The 21,477-nt window shown below is 43.3% G+C and overlaps 1 protein-coding gene across 2 annotated transcripts in view; it reads right to left on the bottom strand.

Moving 5' to 3' along the window:
* Positions 1-805: 805 nt before the first annotated feature.
* The window catches only part of YPEL2 (yippee like 2), a 168,743-nt gene continuing 148,071 nt past the window's right edge, over positions 806-21,477 (bottom strand). For both annotated transcript variants that reach the window (XM_033922082.1, XM_033922081.1), the window contains exon 5: positions 806-970. In XM_033922082.1, the coding sequence (XP_033777973.1) occupies positions 821-970 (150 nt within the window). In that variant the 3' untranslated portion in view covers positions 806-820. The remainder of the gene's footprint in view (positions 971-21,477) is intronic.

Here is a 21,477-nt window from a genome sequence, read left to right as displayed (position 1 = left end):
CTTTACCATCTTGATCGCTCTTCTTTGAACCTTTTCTAGTGCCACTATATCTTTCTTGAGATAAGGAGACCAGAATTGAATGCAATACTCCAGATGAGGCCACACAATACAGGGGCATTATAACATTCTTAGTCTTGTTAACCATCCATTTTTAAAATAATTCCCAGCATCCTGTTTGCTTTTTTGGCCGCCGTTACACATTGGGTGGAAGGTTTCATCGTATTGTCTACGATAATACCCAGATCCTTTTCTTGGGCGCTAATCCCCAAGGTGGGCCCTAAAATCCGGTAACTGTGATTCAGGTTATTCTTCCCAATGTGCATCACTTAGCATTTGTCTACATTAAATGTCATCTGCCACTTTTTTCCGCTATAGTGGCAAAATAACTCTCAGCATTTAGGAAGTTGGTTGGTTGGGCTGAGAACTTTTCAGCACCCTATCGTATACTAGTACCTATGCATTTACACAAGCAATGGACGTGCAAATATTAACACTCACTTGCCCTTCACAATATTTAAATGCTGTGAACCCCTATATCCAATCCTTATCACTGAGGGCTCGGAGTGACATTTTGAATTCCTTGTAAACCTCTCAAGGGCTGGGGTTCTGCATATTGTCAGCGCGGGGGTGTCCGTGGTGCGTGAGAGAACATAATTTTCCTCTTTTTTTTTTTCTTTTCTCTCTCTTTTCTTCCTTTTTCTCTTCTTTTTGGTAGTTTTGTTGGTTTGTCTTCCTTTTTTTGGTCTATCTTCTTGGGGGGGGGGGGGGGCGCTGGGGGTTCAGATATCACTCATCGGCAGTGGGCTATAATAGTCCAAGCCTACTGCATTGTGGTTTCTCTTTTGTTTCTGGATCTGGGGGGCTGGGGGTGGGCTGGGCATTGGGAACAGGGATGTTGGGTCTGTTTGCTCTGTAATTGGTTTTCTTCAGCTATTGCTTCAAGGTTGCTGGTTCTGTGTTGGTTGGATTTCTGTTTGAAAATAAAAATTGATTTAACATAAATGCTGTGACAGGCATTTGAAAAAAAAAGAGCCTAACTACAGTCAGTGTTATTCTGATGCCTTTCAAAGCCAGTTGTAAAGAGAAGAGGTATACACAGAACACCCGTTCTTAGATACAGGATAACCCTCGCTCGGGCCTTACTGCACAGAACTCTTTCCCAAAGCCACAGGATTTTCCCAAGGGGGCGGCACTCCTAAACCTACCATGCAGTGGCGTACCTAGGGGGGGGGGGGGGGGGGGGGGGGGCGGGCCGCCCCGGGTACAAGCCCTAAGGGGGTGTTCCCGGCCTTGCCGTTCAGTCCCCCGCCACCCCCGAAGGACCGCTCGCCCCCCTGGCCTCCCCGCACCACCTATGAACAGCCGCAGCAGGATCGCGAAGTCAGCGTCAGCATCCCTGCGCTGCTTCCTACGACGCGATCCCGCCCCTCCTCTGACGTCAGAGGAGGGGCGGGACCGTGGCGCAGGAAGCAGCAGGGATCGCTGACGCTGACTTCGCGATCCTGCTGCGGCTGTTCATAGGTGGTGCGGGGAGGCCAGGGGGGCGAGCGGTCCTTCGGGGGTGGCGGGGGACTGAACGGCAAGGCCGGGAACACCCCCTTAGGGCTGGTACCCGACGCTGACTTCGCGATCCTGCTGCGGCTGTTCATAGGTGGTGCGGGGAGGCCAGGGGGGCGAGCGGTCCTTCGGGGTGGGTCGGGGCATCAGGCCTTCAGGGTGGGGCGGGCGGGCAGGCAAGCAGGCTTTCAAGGGGGAGGGGGTGACAGGCAGGCAGGCAGGCCTTCAAGGGGGGACAGGCCTTCGGGGGGGGGGTGCAGACATTCAAGGGGTGCAGGCCTTCAAGGGGGGCAGGCAGGCCTTCAGGGGGGTGCAGACCTTCGGGGGGGGGGTGTAGGCCTTTGGGGGGGTGCAGACCTTCAAGGGGGTGCAGGCCTTCAAGGGGGGAAAGGCAGGCAGGCCTTCAAGGGGGGGACAGGCCTACAAGGGGGGGGGACAGGCCTACAAGGGGGGGGACAGGCCTTCAAGGGGGGGGTGCAGGCCTTCAAGGGGGGGTGCAGGCCTTCAAGGGGGGTGCAGGCCTTCAAGGGGGGAAAGGCAGGCAGGCCTTCAAGGGGGGGACAGGCCTACAAGGGGGGGGACAGGCCTACAAGGGGGGGACAGGCCTTCAAGGGGGGGTGCAGGCCTTCAAGGGGGGGTGCAGGCCTTCAAGGGGGGTGCAGGCCTTCAAGGGGGAGACAGGCCTTCAAGGGGGGGAAAGGCAGGCAGGCAGGCCTTAAAGGGGGGACAGGCCTACAAGGGGGTGGGACAGGCCTTCAAGGGTGGGACAGGCCTTCAAGGGGGGGTGCAGGCCTTCAAGGGGGGGTGCAGGCCTTCAAGGGGGGTGCAGGCCTTCAAGGGGGAGACAGGCCTTCAAGGGGGGGAAAGGCAGGCAGGCAGGCCTTAAAGGGGGGACAGGCCTACAAGGGGGTGGGACAGGCCTTCAAGGGGGGGACAGGCCTTCGGGGGGGTGCAGACCTTCAAGGGAGTGCAGGCCTTCGGGGGGGGGGGGTGCAGTCCTTCAGGGGTGGGGTTTAGGCCTTCAGAGGGGGACAGACCTTCGGGTGGGAGGTAAAGTCCTTCGGGGGGTGCAGGTCTTCAGGGGTGGGGTGTAGCCCTTCGGAGGGGGGACAGACCTTCGGGGGAGGGGGGTCCTGGTGTAAAAGTACACAGAGGGAGAGAGGGAAGGGGGGGTTCAAAGATACATGCATATGCCAGACTTTGGGGGTTAGAAATAATGGGTCTAAAAACAGAGGAGTGGGAGAGAGATGGTGCATAATGGGATTTAGGGAGGGAAGGAACAGAAAGGGAGAGAACTTGGAAACAGGGGATGGTGTGGAGGGGGGATAGAGATACTGGATAGGAGGATAGTTGGGAACAGAAAGGGAGAGATGGTGGATCCTGGGGTGGTGGGGAGTTGAGAAAAGGTGAATCTGTGGATGGAGACAAAAAAAAGGAAAGATGCCAGATCGCCGGGAGAGGGAAGGGAAACGGAAGGGGAGAACAGAGATGGCAGACGGATGGTTAGCACGGAGAAAGGAGACCCTGGCAAGCAAGACAACAAGAGCCTGGGACCAACAAGATTTGAATATTGATCAGAGAACAAAAGGTAGAAAAAATAATTTTATTTTCTGTTTTGTGATTACAATATGTTAGATTTGAAAAGTGTACATGAGACAGCTTGAAATGGGAACTTTTCTATTTTTGTGAATGGCAAGGCTGAGTTCAGTTAAAATATATGCTTTATAAGAAAATATAATAATGTGTTTTATAAAGTTTATAAGCATTGCTGGCATACTCGGTGAGGTGTTCCTAGTGTTGGTGGTGGTGGTAGCATGTCAGTGTGTTGAGAGGAAGAGGTAGTCTGGGAAATTCTGCTGAGCAAACTCTGGGCCCATTTCCACCCCCAGTTAGTCCACTCCACTCAACTGGTTCACACACTGAGTGGGTCTTTGGGTGTTATTTCTGGGTAGTTGTTTTAGAATCTCTTCCAGTGGTTTGTCAGTATCTCCTTCTGGTCCAAGGAAGGAAACTTTGTCAACCTTAGCATTGACCTTCAGAATATGTTTGTAACAGCGCTGCTTGTGTGGCATTAGGCTATGTAGTGATCGAAAGAAAAAAACAGACCTTTGCACATTTTTGCACTATATGGTGGGTGTATGAGGAGATTCATTTCCTGCACAGTTAAGTCCATTTTTTCTACTGAATAATAGTATAGGTACAATGAAAGTAAATAGCAAAAATGTTTGAGTAGATAATTAAGGAAATCTTTTTCATATTGCTTGCTTATGGACTGGGAAAAAAGACTGTTCAAGCAAATGTCTCCAGAACTGCTTTAATGGAAAAATGTGATTTTTTTTTTTTTTAAGTACTTTGTGAAATTTATTGTTGTTGTGAAATTTATTGTTATACTTTGTTTAAACTTAAAAAGCGGTGTCATTAACAGTGAATCTAATCGAAAAATCGATTCAACAGGGTGAATCGGATCGAATGAAATATTTTTCTCTGAATCGGGCAGCACTATTGGCTACCATGAGAATGGGCTACTGGGCATGATGGACCATTGGTGTGACCCAGTTAGGCTATTCTTATGTTATGTTCTCATCTGTAGGGGCCTTTGTTTTCACTTCTTATTTTAATGTATTTTTTTTCCTGGGAACTTATCAGTGTTTTTTTATAATGGGAACAAAAATGGAAGAGAATTAATGTGTGTGGAATGGGGGGGGGGTAACTAATTTCTTCAGCTAAATAATTCAATCCACTTCAAACAGACATAGGAGAACTCACGCACCATTCACACACCCTCCAACCAAAAACGTCAAAAGAAAAAAACTGTTCGACAACCTCCTAGCCATTCGAGCTGCAACACTTGACCCCCCAACTCTACAACCTATTGACCTCGACCACAAACTAAAAAACCTTAAAAAAAGAAATAAAAACCCTTCTATTAAAAAAACACATAAAACCAAACTAACATAATCAGAACTGTCCCAAGCATCACCTGCAACTACTCCATATGTACTTCTGATGTCATGACAATTCAGACATAATTTATGTTATGTTATGTTTGGAATAATGGTTACATAAATGAGGTTCAATAAAAGAAAATTTTCTGTGGGAGCATTTGTTGGAACTTCTGTTATCCTGATTTCTTCTATCTGTGGGCTTTCTTTAGCTAACCTACTTATCTGGGGCTTTCCACTTCTGCAGCTGCCCTTTTCACGGTCCACTTTGCGCTTGCACTCTCTGGGGAGGGGGGGTTGGGTCTGGGCTTGGTGGGGTAGGTGTGTCTGGTAGTTTTGTCTGGGTGGTGGCTGGGTGTTTCTTGGGTGCTTGTTGTGCGGATTGGTGTGTCTGGTGAGCGGTCTGGGTGTTGTTGCTTGTGGGGGTTTTTTTCATTATAAAATATGGCTGAGGGTCTAGTCCGGCTTATTATTCTTGTGGGTTCTGGGGTGGGATTTGTTTGCTTGCCCCAAGTTTTGGCCTTTTGTTGTGTATTGCTATGCCTCTCATTGGCAATTTTCTCTTGGGAGAGGCTTGTTCATGCTTGTTGTTGCTGTTACTCTCATTCTGTGTTCTTTTTGATAATGTATAAGTTTCTGTACAGACCATGGTTGCTTGTCTGGACCTTTTGCCATTCTCAATAAAAATACTTTGGAAAAAAAAAAAAAAAAAAAAGAAAATTTTCACTGCCTGTTTCTATTCTGAACAATTATTCCATTTCATGGTTATTGCAAAAAAAAAAAAAAAAAAAAATTTTACATGAGGGGGGGGGGGGGGTGTCAAAAAATGATGGGCCCCGGGTGCCACATACCCTAGGTACGCCACTGCTACCATGACAGACAAACTTCACCAAACAATTGAAACAGTCACAACCTGGATGAAAAACCACAAACTCAAACTCAATCAAGACAAAACCAAATTCATCCTTCTCGAAAATGACAAGGTCCAAACCACAATCAACCTAGATATAAACGCAATCAAATACCCCATCCAAACCACCATAAAACTACTTGGCATGACCATAGACAGACGCGGCACTATGCAACCGCAAATAATAAAACAATCCAGAAATCATTCGCAATCATGAGAAATCTGAGACAAGTCCGAAAATTCTTTGAAAGAACACAATTCCAACTTATAGTGCAATCCCTAATACTAGGTATATTGGACTACTGCAACATCCTCTTCCTTCCTTGCCCTGCAACGACGATTAGACAACTCCAAACAATCCAAAATACAGCTTTGAGACTCATCTATTCATTGAGAAAACATGATCACATCACTGAAGCCTTCATCAACTCACATTGGCTTCCAATCCAAGAAAGAATCCAATTCAAATTCTACTGCATATTATTTAAAAACCCTACACGGAGACAGCCCATCATACTTGAACAATCGCCTCATCCAAGCACCCACTACCAGACACAGAAAAACGCACTCCCCATTCATACCCCCCCCAATCAAGGAAGTCAAAAGAACAAAAACTACACGACGGCCTCCTAGCCACTCGAGCCGCAAGACTGGACAACCAAATCTCCAACCTTCTGATGACCACCCCAGACTATAGGACGTTCAGAAAAGAAATAAAAACCATACTTTTCAAGAAATTCCTGAAGCAGCAATAACATCACGACCTCTTAGTAACTCTAAAACTGACATTAGATCTACCCATTACCGCACTAATAATAACAAAAAAACCTCCACTGTGACCACCTTTTAATTCTTTTACAAACCACCTCACCCACAACAACACGTTAAATGTTTATAAGATCTACAACTTACCTCTCTAGCTAATCATTGTAACTCTGCTTTTTTAAATTAACCTTTTGTAATCCGCCTTGAACCGCAAGGTAATGGCGGAATAGAAATCCCTAATGTAATGTAATGTAATGTAATGTAATGTAAATGCATTTTTGTGAGGCTGCAGAAGGTTGACTGCTTCTTTTATAAAATACAGGGAGAGTCTGTCCAGGTATCCTGGCCGATGGCTGAATGAAACTCACTTGAATCTGTATTTTGCAGCACCAGCCCGGCCGCATTTAATCTGTGCTCAATCTAAGAAGCATTTAGGGAAAAAAAAAACCCTCTTATTTAGCTTGTCTGCTTTTATTGCAAGAAACAGCCAAGCCTGAACATTTGCCCAAGCTGACCTCAGGCGCAGGTTCCCAAGAAATAGCAAATCATGAAATAAGAACTACTCCTTAGTTATAGAATGTTATTTTAGCTTCAAAGAAGGAATTCTACTCTGAAGGCATATTAAAAAAAAAAATAAACACAGGGAGAATCAGAAGCATTTTAATGCCCAGTGTTGAGGTATATGGCACAATTAAGCTTTTCTCTGGTTTCTTAACACCCTTACAGAGGTGAGAGAGGTGTTTTAAGTTATTATCCAATCCTTGACTTAGGGATCCTTTTACAAAGCTGTGGAAGCAGCTGCTGCTGCGGTAATTGCTCCGACGCCCAGAGGGATTTAATGGACGTTGGAGCATTTGCTGCACGGCAGCCATTACAGCAGCTTTGTAAAGGGGGGGGGGTTAGAAAATTAATCAGATTACAAATCACTAATTACTGACACTAGCTACTTTAACAACCATGGACTCAAAGGTTGTGTGCCCCAAAATACCACCCGAGAATTATGAAAAGGTGGTATTTTTCAATTAAAAGACATTCGATTTCAGTCAATATCCAGCCAGCGGTGATCAGCATTTTTTTTTTTTTTTAAAGTGGCTCTCGTCAACTAAATTAGCCCCAGATATTCAATGCTGGGCCATGTCCCCCCAAAAGGAAATTAAAGAAAGATGATTAAAAATTCAAAGCAAAATTGAAAACACATTTTTAAAAAAACATGGCACTCGGGTCAGGGAAGAAGGAGAGTAGAAGGTATACAAAGGTGGTTTGAAACATTTGGTAAAAAAGGCAAGTTCAACATCTTAGGGCTCCTTTTACGAAGGTGCCACTCGCGGTTTTAGCGCACACTTAGAGTGCACTACATTGCTGCACAAGCTACATGCTAACGCCTCCATAGAGCTTACATTAGTATTTTTCGTGTAGTGCGGGGTTAGCGTGCACTAAACTTCAGCGCGGGCTAAAAACGCTAGCGCACCTTAGTAAAAGGAGCCTAAAATCCACATATAAGTTTCCACATATAAGTTTCCACATATAAGTTTCCAGTGAGGTTCCGGTTTTTTCGAAAGCTATTTTCATTTCCCCCCCCCCCTTTTCTTATAATCTTTATTCATTTTTACATCTTACAACAAGTGTATCAATAAATTGACAATTGAATTTAAGTACATCACTTGAATTTCTTTCATATTTAACAGTAATACATAATATTTAACCCCTTCCCTCCCACCCTTACCATAACATAAGTGAAATACAGAGTAAATTAATCATTTTACAATATAGACATTACTTAAAATTCTCAAAAATTCATACTTATTAATACCCTCCCCTCACCCACCAAAACTTTTCCAACCATTTTCCAACCTTATTTACCTCCCATCCCCCGGATGTGCATATTATCTTATGATAGAAAGAAACTGGAAACTCGCTGGACTAAGAGTACAGTCCTCAATGGAGACTACGTTGTTTAACTTCCTTTTTTCCAAACTTTTCAAACCACCCTGGTATTAACCTGCCTGAGGATACCCATTTTTTTCCTTCTCTTTTGTCTGGAATTGGCAGATGAAGAGAAGGGCACAGATAGGAGAGACTCACAGGGGGGAAACATAGGGGGAAAGAAGTGAAGAGAGATAATGAGGTGCAGCCGAGTGAATGCATTTGTAGGACAGTAATAGGAGTTTGACTTGCATTTGGAAATGGATGGGAAGCCAATGAAGTGATTTTAGGAGAGGTGTAGCGGCTCTCATGGAATATGAGTCATGCAACTGAATTCTGGAAGAATTGAAGGGAAGAAAGATGGCAGTGCGGAAGACCTGAGAGTAGCGAGTTGCGGTAATCCAGTGCTGCCCAAGTCCGGTCCTCAAGATCTACTGGCAGGCCAGGTTTTCAGGATATCCATAAGGAACATGCATGAGAGAGATTTGCATACCAAGAAGGCAGTGCAGGCAAATCTCTTTCATGCATATTCGTTGTGGATATCCTGAAAACCTGGTCTGCCAGTAGATCTCGAGGACTGGACTTGGGCAACCCTGCATCTAGCCATGAGGATTTTGGTAGTGTGCTCAGAGAGGAAAGGTTGGATTTTGTTAATATTATAGAGGAAGAAGCGGCAAGTTTTAGCGTTTTGTTGTATCTGGGCGGAGAAGGAGAGAGAGGAGTCAAAGATGACCCCCCCCCAAGATTGCGAGCAGACAAGACAGGGAGGATGAGAACGTAGTGCACAGAGACAGAGAAAGGGGAAAGCGGGGAGGTGGGAAGATGAGGACAGACTTGGGATTCTGCTTTTAAATGTGAACAAATATGTGCCATGGTTAGTTTGTGCTTCTATTTTTCAATGATTGGCAATGTCTAAATTCATCTACATCTTAGGCAGGACTAAATCCCTCAGCACTACCAATCAGTGAACAGACTGCATTCTTATTTCAATACCATACCATATATTTTTTTATACCGCAAGTTTTGACTAGGATTCAGTGCAGTTTACAATAAGATAAGAACATAAGAATTGCCATATTGGAACAGACTAAAGATCTATTAAGCCCAGTATCCTGTTTTTAACAGCGGCCAACCCAGGTCCCAAGTACCTAGCTAGATCCAAAATAGTAAAACTGATTTTATGGTACTCGTCATTGGATTTTCGCTAAGATCATGAACAATGATGAAAAGCTTCATGAGATAGAGCAGAAGAGTTCATGTTATTAATATGAGGAGAAAAGGTGGGTTTGGGTTTAGCATTTTTATGAGAGGATTGGTGACTTAGGATCCTGTTTCTTTTTGGCAACTATTTAAACAAGATTTAAACAAAAATTGTTTAGTTTTTTTAGATTTATAGATTACTTGGATTTTATTAATTTTTTTTGTCTTTTCTTTGCTTTCCTATTTTAAACGGCGATCTTTTCGTTTCTTGTTTTTATATATTTTGTACCCCATGCTGGTGATAAATTGAAGTGTGGTTAAAACTTTTAATAAACATAAACATTTTTAAACTCTTCGTGAAGATATAGTAAATGCGTATCTGTTGCATGTGAAGTGGGAGGTTGTTCCATATTCTAGGTCCCTGGAATGTGAAGGTGGATTCGTGCAGCCTCTTCCAAAGTACACGTAAAGGTTGAGGAAAGTTCAATTTGTATCGTTGTTGTGGTCTTGAGTTGAGGAAGAAGCATGCAACAGAGATATCTGTTCTCAATCCTTTGGAATTTTCACCGTAGATGGATTTGTGGACCAGGCATGTTATTTTGTTTTGCATTCTCTTCCTTATGGGGAACCAGTGTAATTCTCCCATTGGAAAATCAGTCTAGCAGCTGTGTTTTGAAGTAGTTGTAATTATGTGTAATCCTTATCTAGGAGTAAAATATGTTTTTTATTCACCAGAGCAATTGAGAACATTCCTGGATTTGAAGAAATTGGTTACTTGAGTTGTTTAGTTAAAATCTAGAACTGCTGATATGGAAAATTAGGACCCTAAATTAGGTCTTTTCCTTTTTATTATTATTTTGATTCTAAATATGGTTCTCATATTTAGGGCCTACCCCTAATTATAGTGGTCTAAGGAAGATAGTATATAATTTTGAGTTATTTGAAGGTTTTTCCTTCTTTTTCTTTTAGATTTTCCTTCTGTATTTCTTGAGCAAGAGTTTTCTTGTTGAATTATGTTCAATTGTAATTAATTAAATAAATAAAAATCCTTATCAGGAATACCAATGTATAAGGAGTTGCAATAATCCAGGTAGGAGAGTAGGACCGCTTGCATGATTGTTCTGAAGTTCATCTGGCTCAGAATGAATCTAGTTGCTCTCAGTTGCCTGAGTCTGAAGAATTTCCTGACTAGTGTATTGACGTGGTCATTGAGTGTAAGATCAGAGTTCAGGATTACCCCCCACCCCCCACCAGATCATAGAAGTTCTTTCTAGTTTAAGGTTCTCTCCGGTTTTCAGTATTAGGTCTGTGTATGGCAGAGAGTCATCGTTTCCGAACCAAAGGAACTTTTGTTTGTTGAGTTTGAGGAAGTTCAATGTTGTCCATGTACTGAGTTCCTCGATCAGTCTTTCTATGTGCTTAGTAGTGTCTTCGAAGATGCCATCTGAATAGGAGAATAAGTGAGTTTGCAATTTTGAGAATTTCCTTCCTAGAGCGCTGAGGTATACATTGAACAGGCAGGGGGGACAGTGGGGAACCCCGTGGTACTCCACAGTAGGCCTTCCAGGCTTGGGATTTGTTGCTGCCTTTTCTCACTTCATAACTTTTGGGAGTAAGGAATTCCGCAAACCATTTTATTACAGTACCTTGTATACCTAGCTCACTGAGTCCGAGTAGTAGGAGAGAATGATCTACTGCATCGAATGCCACCGAAATATTGAATTGTAAGATTGTGTGCTTCTGCTCAGGTAAGGTTTTGCCTTTGAAGTCAATTCCAGGAGAAGAGATTCTGTACTGTGCAAAGACCTGAAGCAGATATTTGGTCAGCTGGGAGTTGACCCATAACTCAATCAGTTTAGTAGGCCATGGGATTCCCACTACCGGCTTAAAGTTCTCAGGTTGGTTTGAGTCTGAGCTCACTGTTTTGGGGATAAGGGTCAGAGTAATAAGAGAGAGGGTTTGGGGTAATGACCTCGCATTACACTTAGATTGACAAGGTTGGTGAGCCATTCAGCAAATGAGTGCGGCACATGGGGCAAAAGATGGGAAGGGCAGATATTTAAACTGCATTGTTTCTTTGCCAATCTATTGAATAGGTTTGAAATAATCTCAGGGTTGACCACTAGAAGGAACTGAATACATTATGCACTAATCCAATGGCACACTTTGCCGATTATTAAGCGCATGGGTACTCCATCTCATCACTTTCACTAAACACAATAGTAAAGAAAACAGGGAAAGAAGAAAAAACTGTTGGAGGAGCAGATCCCAGTCCTGTGTCCTCCCTGCAGGGTTGTACCTGGCTGTGCTCCCATTCACAAAACAGCAGCAATGGAGGGCATCAGTGCCTGAAAGCCACCTGTCATAAAGCAAGCACTAGTTACTCGGCTGGGGAACAAAGATTTTCACCACGGTCAATCATTGCAGTTCTAGAGCAGAACAATACTTGAGAATGGTCTTTGGCAACTCCTGCCCTCGACCCCACTCCCCCCAAAATCCTTGTGATTAGGTGCAGACAGGCACTATAGGAGATTTAACGGTCAATTTCTAAGAATTTTGGAGTAAAAACTTGATAACTAAATACGTAATATACTAACTACATCTATTATTGGGACCCTCAGTGCCAATCAACACGTCCTCCTTGAATCCTATTTCTTTTCACATGTTCCCGTGCTCTGGCTCAGCACAGACTGCACCAGAATATCTGAGGATTTCTCCAAGCACATTAGCATCTGTAAACACTTAAAGAGGTAGGGCAGAAAGAAAGAGGGCCGATTCAATATCCCATGCAAAGCCACTGGAGGAAGGAATTTTAAAGAGGGAAACAGGGAAAAATAGCAACACTCCTGGCTAAAAAGAGCATCCCTCCCTCCAAAAGGCAGACAGCTGGCGATGTTGTTTCCAGCATTGTTCCCTGTCTCTTGCCAAGCCTCAGTTGCACCCAATTTCAATATGATCTGTCCAGTTGAATATCCTGTCTCTGGTCTCTTCAGCTGCACAATCTCAGAAACGTGGTCACTCCATCCCTAATAGCTAATAAATGTCACTCACATGACCTGCAGCTTGTCACATCTGGTATAGGGTGACAAGCTACATAGAAAACAAGAACTGGACAACTGAGTCAAGTACAGGATCTAGGTTCGTGCTGAGGCTGCTCTGAGATCATGCAGAATGAATGTAATGAACCTGAATGTATTTTATGCTTTAAGTAAGAAACACCCATAGAATCAGTATTCAACTGAATACGGTGAGGCACTCTTTGATCAATTTAGGTTTTAATGTTATAATCTGTGATAGGATGGAGACTATACGCAATTGTACGTTTATGACTCCGTTTTTTTACATATTTTTCTAGCGAGACCCTTGAGAAAGCACAATTCTTGTGCGAAACATGTCGGGTCTGACTCCCCAGGGTTGGCTGAGATAAGTACCATGTTAAGTTGGTTTATCAGCAACAAATGCATTATAACTATAATATATTTATGACATAAGTAGTAAAACTATAGAAAAAACAAATAAAAGTATTGAGTTAATAACAAGTGTGAAGTGACAGCCAATGATGAAGCACCACACTATGCTTCCCGCGATTTGAGCGACTTTTTTGCGGTGGAGTGGTGGGGCTGAGGCGTCCTTTTCAATATCATACAATTACCATTAATATTATTGAATCCAGACCATTCAGTTGAATACTGATTCTATGGACATTTATAGTGGCTGGATTATCATTATATGACAAGTGGCCAATTTATGAGTAGCTTTAAGTAAGAAACAAACACATAGAACCTAAGCACACTACCGGACAGGGCTCTGGGTTTCTGGCCCAGAAACATCTAAGAAAAAGGACCATTTAAATTAAATTAATTTATGGAGCATGTATGGTTGGGCAGACTGGATGGACCATTCAGGTCTTTATCTGCCGTCATCTACTATATTACTATGTATGTTTAAGTATATACTGTAAAATTGTACAATTGCAATTAGACTGTGAGCCCACTAAGGACAGAGAAAGTATCTGCATATAATGTATATAGCACTGCAGACATCTAGTACACTATAGAAATGATTAGTAGTAGTATATGATGCACAAAATTAATTATAGATCATTTAAAAAAATTGCAGAAAATGTACCCTATTACCTGATGAAAGAATTTTGTTGATCTCTTCTGCAAGTTTGCCTTACACATTCCTAAGCGGTTTTAATTATTGCTGGAGGTTTTTTGCTTCTGTGCTCTCTTCCAGAAAGAAAGGTGCCAGCACTCAAAGGCAGAGCTGCCATGAGGAGGAGAGAAAGAGAAAGGGAAGGGGGCTAGCAGAAACAGGGCAACTGCACCTCCACCGCAGCCCCACGTTCTGCAACCTCGAACCAAGTCACAACGCAGTCCCATCCTACTGGCAGGAAAATAAGAGCAAACTTCTGATCTGCTAGTGCTACCGTTGTGATATAGGAAAAGCCAGAGGGAGAGGGCTGAGAGATGCAGAGACACCAGTGGTACTGTTCTCTCTCCCCACTGGTGCTATTCGTTCTCCCTGCACCCTGTACCTGTCACAGATGCGTTTCTCTTTCCTTCCCTCCCCTTTGAGTGCATTTTTTAGATTCAGATGCAGAAAACTTTATTAACCTGAACAAAATGTGTACATGTGTTTCCGGAGTTATGTATGAGTGAGTCAATATTCAAAGTGATTTAAATGGCCAGAAACAGCTCCTGGCCTTTTAAATTGCTTTTCCAATGCTAATCAGGTATGTTCAGCAGCCTTTAAATAGATAATGCTGCTGAAAATGCCCAGTTAGGGCCAGGTTCTCAAAAAGTCACAGAAACATGATGGCAGATAAAGACCAAATGGCCCATCTAGTCTGCCCATATACAGCATTCACTATCTCCTCCTCTCCCTAAGAGATCCCACATGCCTATCCCACCTTTCTTGAATTCAGACACAGTCTTTGTCTCTATCACCCCTACTGGGAGACTATTCCACGCATCTACCACCCTTTCTGTAAAAAAGTTTTTCCTTTGATTACTCCTGAGCCTATCATTTCTTAACTTCATCTTAACTCTATTAATTTACTTACCCTCTCATTCCAGAGCTTCTTCTCAAATGAAAGAGATTTGCCACATGCGCATTTATAGTTTATTTAAAATTTGATAAAATGCTTTACAATATATTTCAAAGCATTGTACAATTAAAATCAGAAATAAAATATTGGGTAAAGACAATATTAGGGCAGACAATACAAGGACAGACATACTAAGGAGGGAAGAAGAAATTAAACAAAAGGGAAATATGGAAAAAAAATTACAATTTAAAAAAAAGAAAAAAATTTAAAAGGAAACAGAGGGAAGAAACGAAGGGAAAGGATGGAGAAAATTTAAAAATTTATAAGAAATAAAAGAGATTTAAAATTATATGAGATACATCAAAATTGAGTCAGATAAATTAATCATATGCATCTTTAAAAAGGAAACATTTTAAGCTGCTCTTAAATTTAGCCAAGTTTTGTTCTACTCTTAACTGTAAAGGTAGTGAATTCCAAATGGTGGGTGCTGTTACAGAGAAGATGTATGATCGACGAGTACCAATTATTTTTAGAGATGGAATGTTAAGGGTAACTTGTAATGAGGATCTAAAAGTTTTTGGAGAGTTATGTGGAATAAGTAGTCTGTCAATAAATGCTGGTTTGTTAGGCTGCCGGGTCTTGAAGATGAGGAGAGCGATTTTTTAGAGGATCCGATGATGAATGGGAAGCCAGTGGGCGTTTTTTAACAGAGGAGTAACGTGATCAGATTTTTTTGAGTTAGTAATAATTTTTGTTGCTATGTTTTGTATTAGTTGATGGTCTCGGGGCTCAAGGATCTCTCGTACGAGGAAAGGCTGAACAAATTGCGGCTATACTCTTTCGAAGAACGAAGGGAGAGGGGAGACATGATTGAGACATTTAAGTATATCACTGGTTGTCTCAAGGTGGAAGATGATATTTTTTCTTTTAAAGGGCCCTCGGTCACAAGAGGGCATCCGCTGAAAATCAGGGGCGGAAAATTTCATGGCGACACCATTTCTTTATTGAAAGAGTGGTTAATCATTGGAATGAGCTCCCAGTGCAGGTGATCGAGGCCAGCAGCGTGCCAGATTTTAAGAATAAATGGGATGCCCATGTTGGATCTCTAAGAGGGCAGAGTTAAGGGGATGGGTCATGAGAGTGTGATCTCTCAAAGGGTTAAAGGGTGGGCAGACTTGATGGGCTATGGCCCTTTTCTGCCGTCATTTTTTTATGTTTCTATGTCTAATGTCCTTTTGGTATAAACTTTTATATAGTGAATTACAGTAGTCGATTTTAGAGATTATAAGATAATGAATTAAAGTCTGAAGAGATTTGAGGTCAAGGAGAGGAACTAAAGATCTTATCATCCTTAGCTTATAGAAAGAGAGAACTAATTTGAGATTGATAGGTAAGATTTTTATCAATGAGAACTCCTAAGATTTTTACTGTTGAAGTAGTCTAATGGAATTTGATCAATAGAAATTGGTGATATTAGGTGCTGGCCATCTTTCCAAGAGAAAAGAACGGTGTTGGTTTTTGTGATACTTAAGGATAGCATGTGTGATGTTAACCAGTCATGTACTTTGGTTAATTTATGGTTAATAGAAGAGATATCATTTAAATCAGAGGGGTCGATGATATGCAGAAGTTGAAGATCATCAGTGTAAGCATATACTGTAAATCCAATAGATTGACAGAGCGTTAACAGTGGAGCAAGATAAATATTGAAAGGCAGAGGCAGTGGCGTACCAAAGGGGGGGGAGGGGAGGCGGTCCACCCCGGGTGCAGCCTTAGGGGGGGTTGCACAGCCGGCCAGGTCCGGAAAATGGTCAATCGCCAAAGCAAAGTGAGTCGATCACGGAGCCCATCCCGGGCTCCGTGATAGACTCACTTTGCCTTGGCGATCTACCGGACCATTAAGCCTTCCTCTCCCCGATGTCAATTCTGCCGTCGGAGAGGAAGTTCAGGCCAGCCAATCGCTACCTGGCTGGGTGGAACTTCCTCTCCGAAGGCAGAATTGACGTCGGGGAGAGGAATGCTGGTTGGCCCGACGCAGGGAAGCAGAGAGAGCTTGGGGCGGCCGTGGCCACGGCTTTGGGGCCTGTTCCTCGGTGGCAGCAGTGGCTTGGTGGAGGGCAGGCAAGGAGAAAGAAAGAAAGGGGGCAGGCAGGGAGACAGAAGGGAAACAGAAAAAAAGAAAGGGGGCATGAAGAGAAAAAAAAGAAAGGGAGGCAGGGAGAGAGGAAGAAAAAGTTGGGGGAGGGAATGAGGTCTGGAGGAGAGGACGCATACAGGCTGAAAGAAGGGAAGAAAGATTGGATGCACAGTCAGAAGAAGAAAGTGCAACTAGAGACTCATGAAATCACCAGACAAGGTAGGAAAAATGATTTTATTTTCAATTTAGTGATCAAAATGTGTCTGAATTTATATCTGCTGTCTATATTTTGCACTATGGCCCCCTTTTACTAAACCGCAATAGCGGTTTTTAGCGCAGGGAGCCTATGAGCGTCGAGAGCAGCCCTGGGCATTCAGCGCAGCTCCCTGCACTAAAAACTAGTATTGTGGTTTAGTAAAAAGAGAGGGGGTATATTTGTTTATTTTTGTATGGTTGTTACTGAGGTGACAGTGCATAGAGTCATCTGCCTTGACCTCTTTGAAAAAACCCCAGAATAGGAATGATAATTAACATTTTCTCAGCGTTCAGTGTGCTTTGTGGGTTTTTTTTTAAATTTTACTGTTGGTAGATCATTTTGACTTGGTCATTTTAAAAGTAGCACGCAAGCCCAAAAAGTGTGGGCACCCCTGAGCTAGAGTGTTGAAGCTGCATGTGGCTACCGTAAAGGTCATCTCTGACACAACCGGAAGTTGCATCAGAGACGACCTTTACGGCAGCCATATGCAACTGCAATGCTCCGGCTGCTGTAAGAAGGCAGTTTAGATATTGCCGGCCACAGGGCAGGGAGGTTTGTTGGACAGGGGGAGCGTTGCAGATCTTGTTGCCAAAATCGGAAAGGTGAGGAAGGGAGAAAGATGGGCCTGTGGTGGATGGAGAGATTGAGAGAAGGGGGCAGATGATGGAAGTGGGTAGAAAGGGGGAGAGAGAAGAGGTCAGATGATGGAAGTGGGGAGAAGGGAGAGCAAATGCTGAATGGAAGTAGAGAAAGAGAACACATACTGGATGGAAGGAGGGATAAAGAAAAAGGACATATGCTGGATGGGAGAAGAAGATAGAGTTAGTGAGATAATGAAGGGATGAAGGAAAGGGGTGGCATGCTGTGGGTAGACATAGTGAAAAGAGGGAAACTGAGAACTGCATAGTAAGAAAGAATTTAATTTAGATGGAGGCAGAAAATAAAGAAGGAAGACCAGAGAAGGAAAGGGAAGAGAGCGAGGAGAGAGATGCCAGAGAACGGGGAAGGAGACAGAGATATCAGATCTGAGCGGAGGAAATGAGAAGAGAGAGATGCTAAAAACCACAGGGGGGAGGGAAAGAGAGATGAAAGGAGAAAGATGCCAGACCATGAGGGAACAGAGGGAAGATGATGGATGCCAGACCAAAGGGGGGGTCTAGATGAGAGATGGAAGGGGGAGGCATACAGTTTCTGGAAAGGGCATAGAAGGAGAGAAGATGCCATATAGGGAGGGGCAGAGAGATGGCAGACAGTAGATGGAAAGAAGACAGTAACAAGAAGATGAGGAAAGCAGAAACCAGAGAAGACAGAGGTAGAACAAAAATTTTCTATTTATTTATTGCTTTAGGAGACATATGTCACTGTTTCTGTGGTGTTGCATTTTATGCAGAGTCCAGCTTCTTCAATTTAACCTTTGTCAATGTATTTCTATCTTATCCCCCCTTTTACAAAACTGTGGAGCGTTTTTTAGTGCCAACTGTGTTGGTAGCAGCTCTGATGCTCAGAATTCTATGAGCGTCAGAGCTGTTACCACCGTGGCTAAAATCCACACTCCAGTTTTGTAAAAGGGGGAGGGGTTAGTTTGTTATAACATATTCCATACTAGGCGAAGGTATTTTCTGTGTTCTGTGTGTTTGAAAGACATGGTTTTCTGTTAGGATTGACGGTGTAGGATTGATCTGTACTGGTCTGGCTTCTTTAGTTTTACAATGGGTGTATTGATGTACTGCTCACTACAATATGTAAGATGCTGCCTTTTCCTAGGTACTCATGTGTGACATGTGGCTTGTTACTAAAAATCATGTTTTTCGTACAGATTGGGGGGGTGCAAAAAATGATGGGCTCCGGGTGTCACATATGCTAGGTACACCACTGGGTAGAGGGGATAGTATGGAGCCCTGAGGAATTCCATGTTCAGTATGAAATGGTTTAGAAGTGGAGTCGTTATGTCACATTGCCGCCCCCGTGACAGTGACGCACCCAGTGAGACAGGAGGTATGCCCACTCCCTCCTGCCTCAGCAGTCCGGTTGTAAATCCGGGTCACCTGGACCGCTGACACTCCCCCACCCTGACCTTTCCCCCAGCACTCCCACACACTCCCCCCCGACATTATCCCTATCATATCTCCTGCCTTTCCTCTAAAGCAGTGTTTCTCAACATGTGGTACGCATACCCTTGGGGGTACGCGGGCCGCTTGTTGGGGGTAAGCAGCCTTCCCGCCTGCTGCTGAAGCCGCTTCCAGGGATCCCTCCCTGTCTGTCTTAACGCCCACCGCACCACCCCCGAAGCCAAACCTGTTACTTTGTTGAAGCCGGACTGGTTCCCTCCTCCCCCAGCAGCACTCTGTGCAGGAATGTAAGCAGCAACTCACGCATTGTGTAGCTGATCCGCAACCTTCTCTCCGACATCAGAATTGACGTCAGAAGGAAGAATTGTGGGCCAGCCACGTGCAGCGTGTGAATGGCTGCACGTACCATCCCTGCACAGAGTTGCTGCTGGGGGAGAATGGAGCGAATCCGGCTCCGATAAAATAACAGGGATGGCTTTGGGGCTGGGGGGTGGTGCAGCGGGTTGCCAGACAGACAGGCAGGCAGACAGGGATCCCCAGCGGCTTCTGTGGATGGGTTGGCTTCGGTAAGTCACTAATCTTTTACAGGATCAGAAGTCAAGGTGGTATAGCCAGAGTGAAAATTCCTAAAGACTGGTGAACACTAGCAGGGAACAGCAAGACAGAAAAAATATTGTGGCAATACAGTTTCCTTTGGAGAGGAATTTCTGATGGAAATGTTTATAGTCAGGCAGGTCTTTCTCATGGAATAAACTCTGTTCACAAATTCACCAGCTGATTGTCCTTGTCACAATCTACAACTGTCTACTGTAGTGCACAGAAGTGAAATTTTGTGGTAATAGGCAAAGCCACCTATTAGCCTTGGTGGTGGTGTTCTAATAACAAAACATAATCCCTCAAAATGGACAGTCTGGAAGATTGGAGGATGGGAAGAGAATCGGACATCAAGGAGATGGTAGACCAAATCCTTTATCTGTGCCAAAGCTCTGTAATGACCCTGTGCAAACTGCTGCTACAAGAAATGAAAAGCTGTTTAAACTTTATCAATACTGAGGACATTTATAGTCACAGGAATCAATTTTCCATATGATTAGGGGGTGCTAAACTCAACACAAGCCAACACTCCTTGAATACAGAAGGTTTCTTTATATTGGGGAGGGAGGCTCCAGGCACCGGAATTGCGATCACCGAGCTGGTGTCTCTGCTTACAGTGTAGCTGCCCTTTTCAGTTGAATAGAAGGGGCTTTGTGTGATATATAAAGACCACGTACTCTTTTCAGCTACCTTCTAGCAGTCTCACCTTTCACCGACTTCTTGAAGAAATCTGCTCTTGTTCCAGGGCTGCTTAAACTCCTCTTAATTCTGGGTGCTGGAACTTTATACCAGGGCATCATAGACCACCCCTTCCTCTTCAAATACACACAGTACTGACCTTAGAGACTGGATTAGTGAAACTTTCATAACCATTACAAGTCTTCAATAGAAAACAATCCAGGTTTTTGATTTTTTTTTAAGGTACATAATATTATCCTAAATGTAGAACCACCAGCTGCTGAATGTCCTAGCTTTAATGAGAGGAGTTTGCAAGGTGCGGAGTTTGCAAGGTGTCAAAACATTTATTGTTATTCCTATTGGATGTTACAGGAGCAAGGGTTTTTTTTTCTAGGAGGTGTTTCCAAAATAAAAACATGAAACAATAAACCCTTTTTGTCAGAGGCAGACAGAAGGCAGAGTAGTCAGTTTTTTCTGCTCTAGGTTATCTCTACCTGTGTTGAAGTCATAGACTATGACCTCTTCTTCTCCTCCTCCACTTTTATCTCAGCCCTGACAGAAGTTATGCACAACCATGGGGATTTTCTGGAGCAGAACCAATCTTAAGAGGTCTTTCACTGTCACTGCACCCTCTCTCTGGAATTCGCTGCCTAATCATTTATGAATCGAATCCGTACTAAAGCAATTTAAAGCAAAATTAAAAACATTCTTGATCCAAGATGCTTTTGGATAACAACTGTCCTTTTAAGGACTAAAACCAGTTTTATAGCTTTTTACCCTTACCTATTGTTTTTCCCTAAATTGTGCTCTTTTTCATTAAAATTGTAGTTCTCGCCCTTCTTCCCTAATTGTTTGTAGTTAGTATATATATTTCTATGTGTTTACTAACCTAACCTGGTTCTGTTTAGTAATTTAATTTTAATTTGTTTTTAAGATACTTTTATTTCTGTACACCACTTAGAAATTTGATTAAGCGGTATAAATTTTTTTTAATAAACTTGAAACTTGTTTTGTTGTATTTTGTGCTTGCTGTACAAGAGAGAGAGGCTGAGATCACTAAAATAAGAACATACGAATAGTCTTACTGGGTCAGACCAATGGTCCATCAAGCCCAGTAGCCCGTTCTCACGGAGGCCAATCCAGGTCCCTAGTACCCGGCCAAAAGCCAAGGAGTACCAACATTCCATGCTACTGATTCAAGGCTCTTTCCAACCATTTCAAAAACATCTGAAAACTTGACTATTTTCAAAGTTGTAAATTCCGCTCCTCTCTATACTATTCCATCCATATTGCATCTGTTCTCCTTTCTAATTTCTTGTAAACCGTGCTGAGCTCTACTGTTATAGAGAAGATGCGGTATATAAGCCTAAGGCTTAGTTTAGTTTAGCAAGCC

The sequence above is a fragment of the Geotrypetes seraphini genome, chromosome 15 (assembly GCF_902459505.1).
Source record: "Geotrypetes seraphini chromosome 15, aGeoSer1.1, whole genome shotgun sequence".
NCBI classification, from domain to species: Eukaryota; Metazoa; Chordata; class Amphibia; order Gymnophiona; family Dermophiidae; genus Geotrypetes; species Geotrypetes seraphini.
The sequence above is the reverse complement of the archived record's forward strand: the minus strand, read 5'-3'. Positions and strand labels throughout refer to the sequence as shown.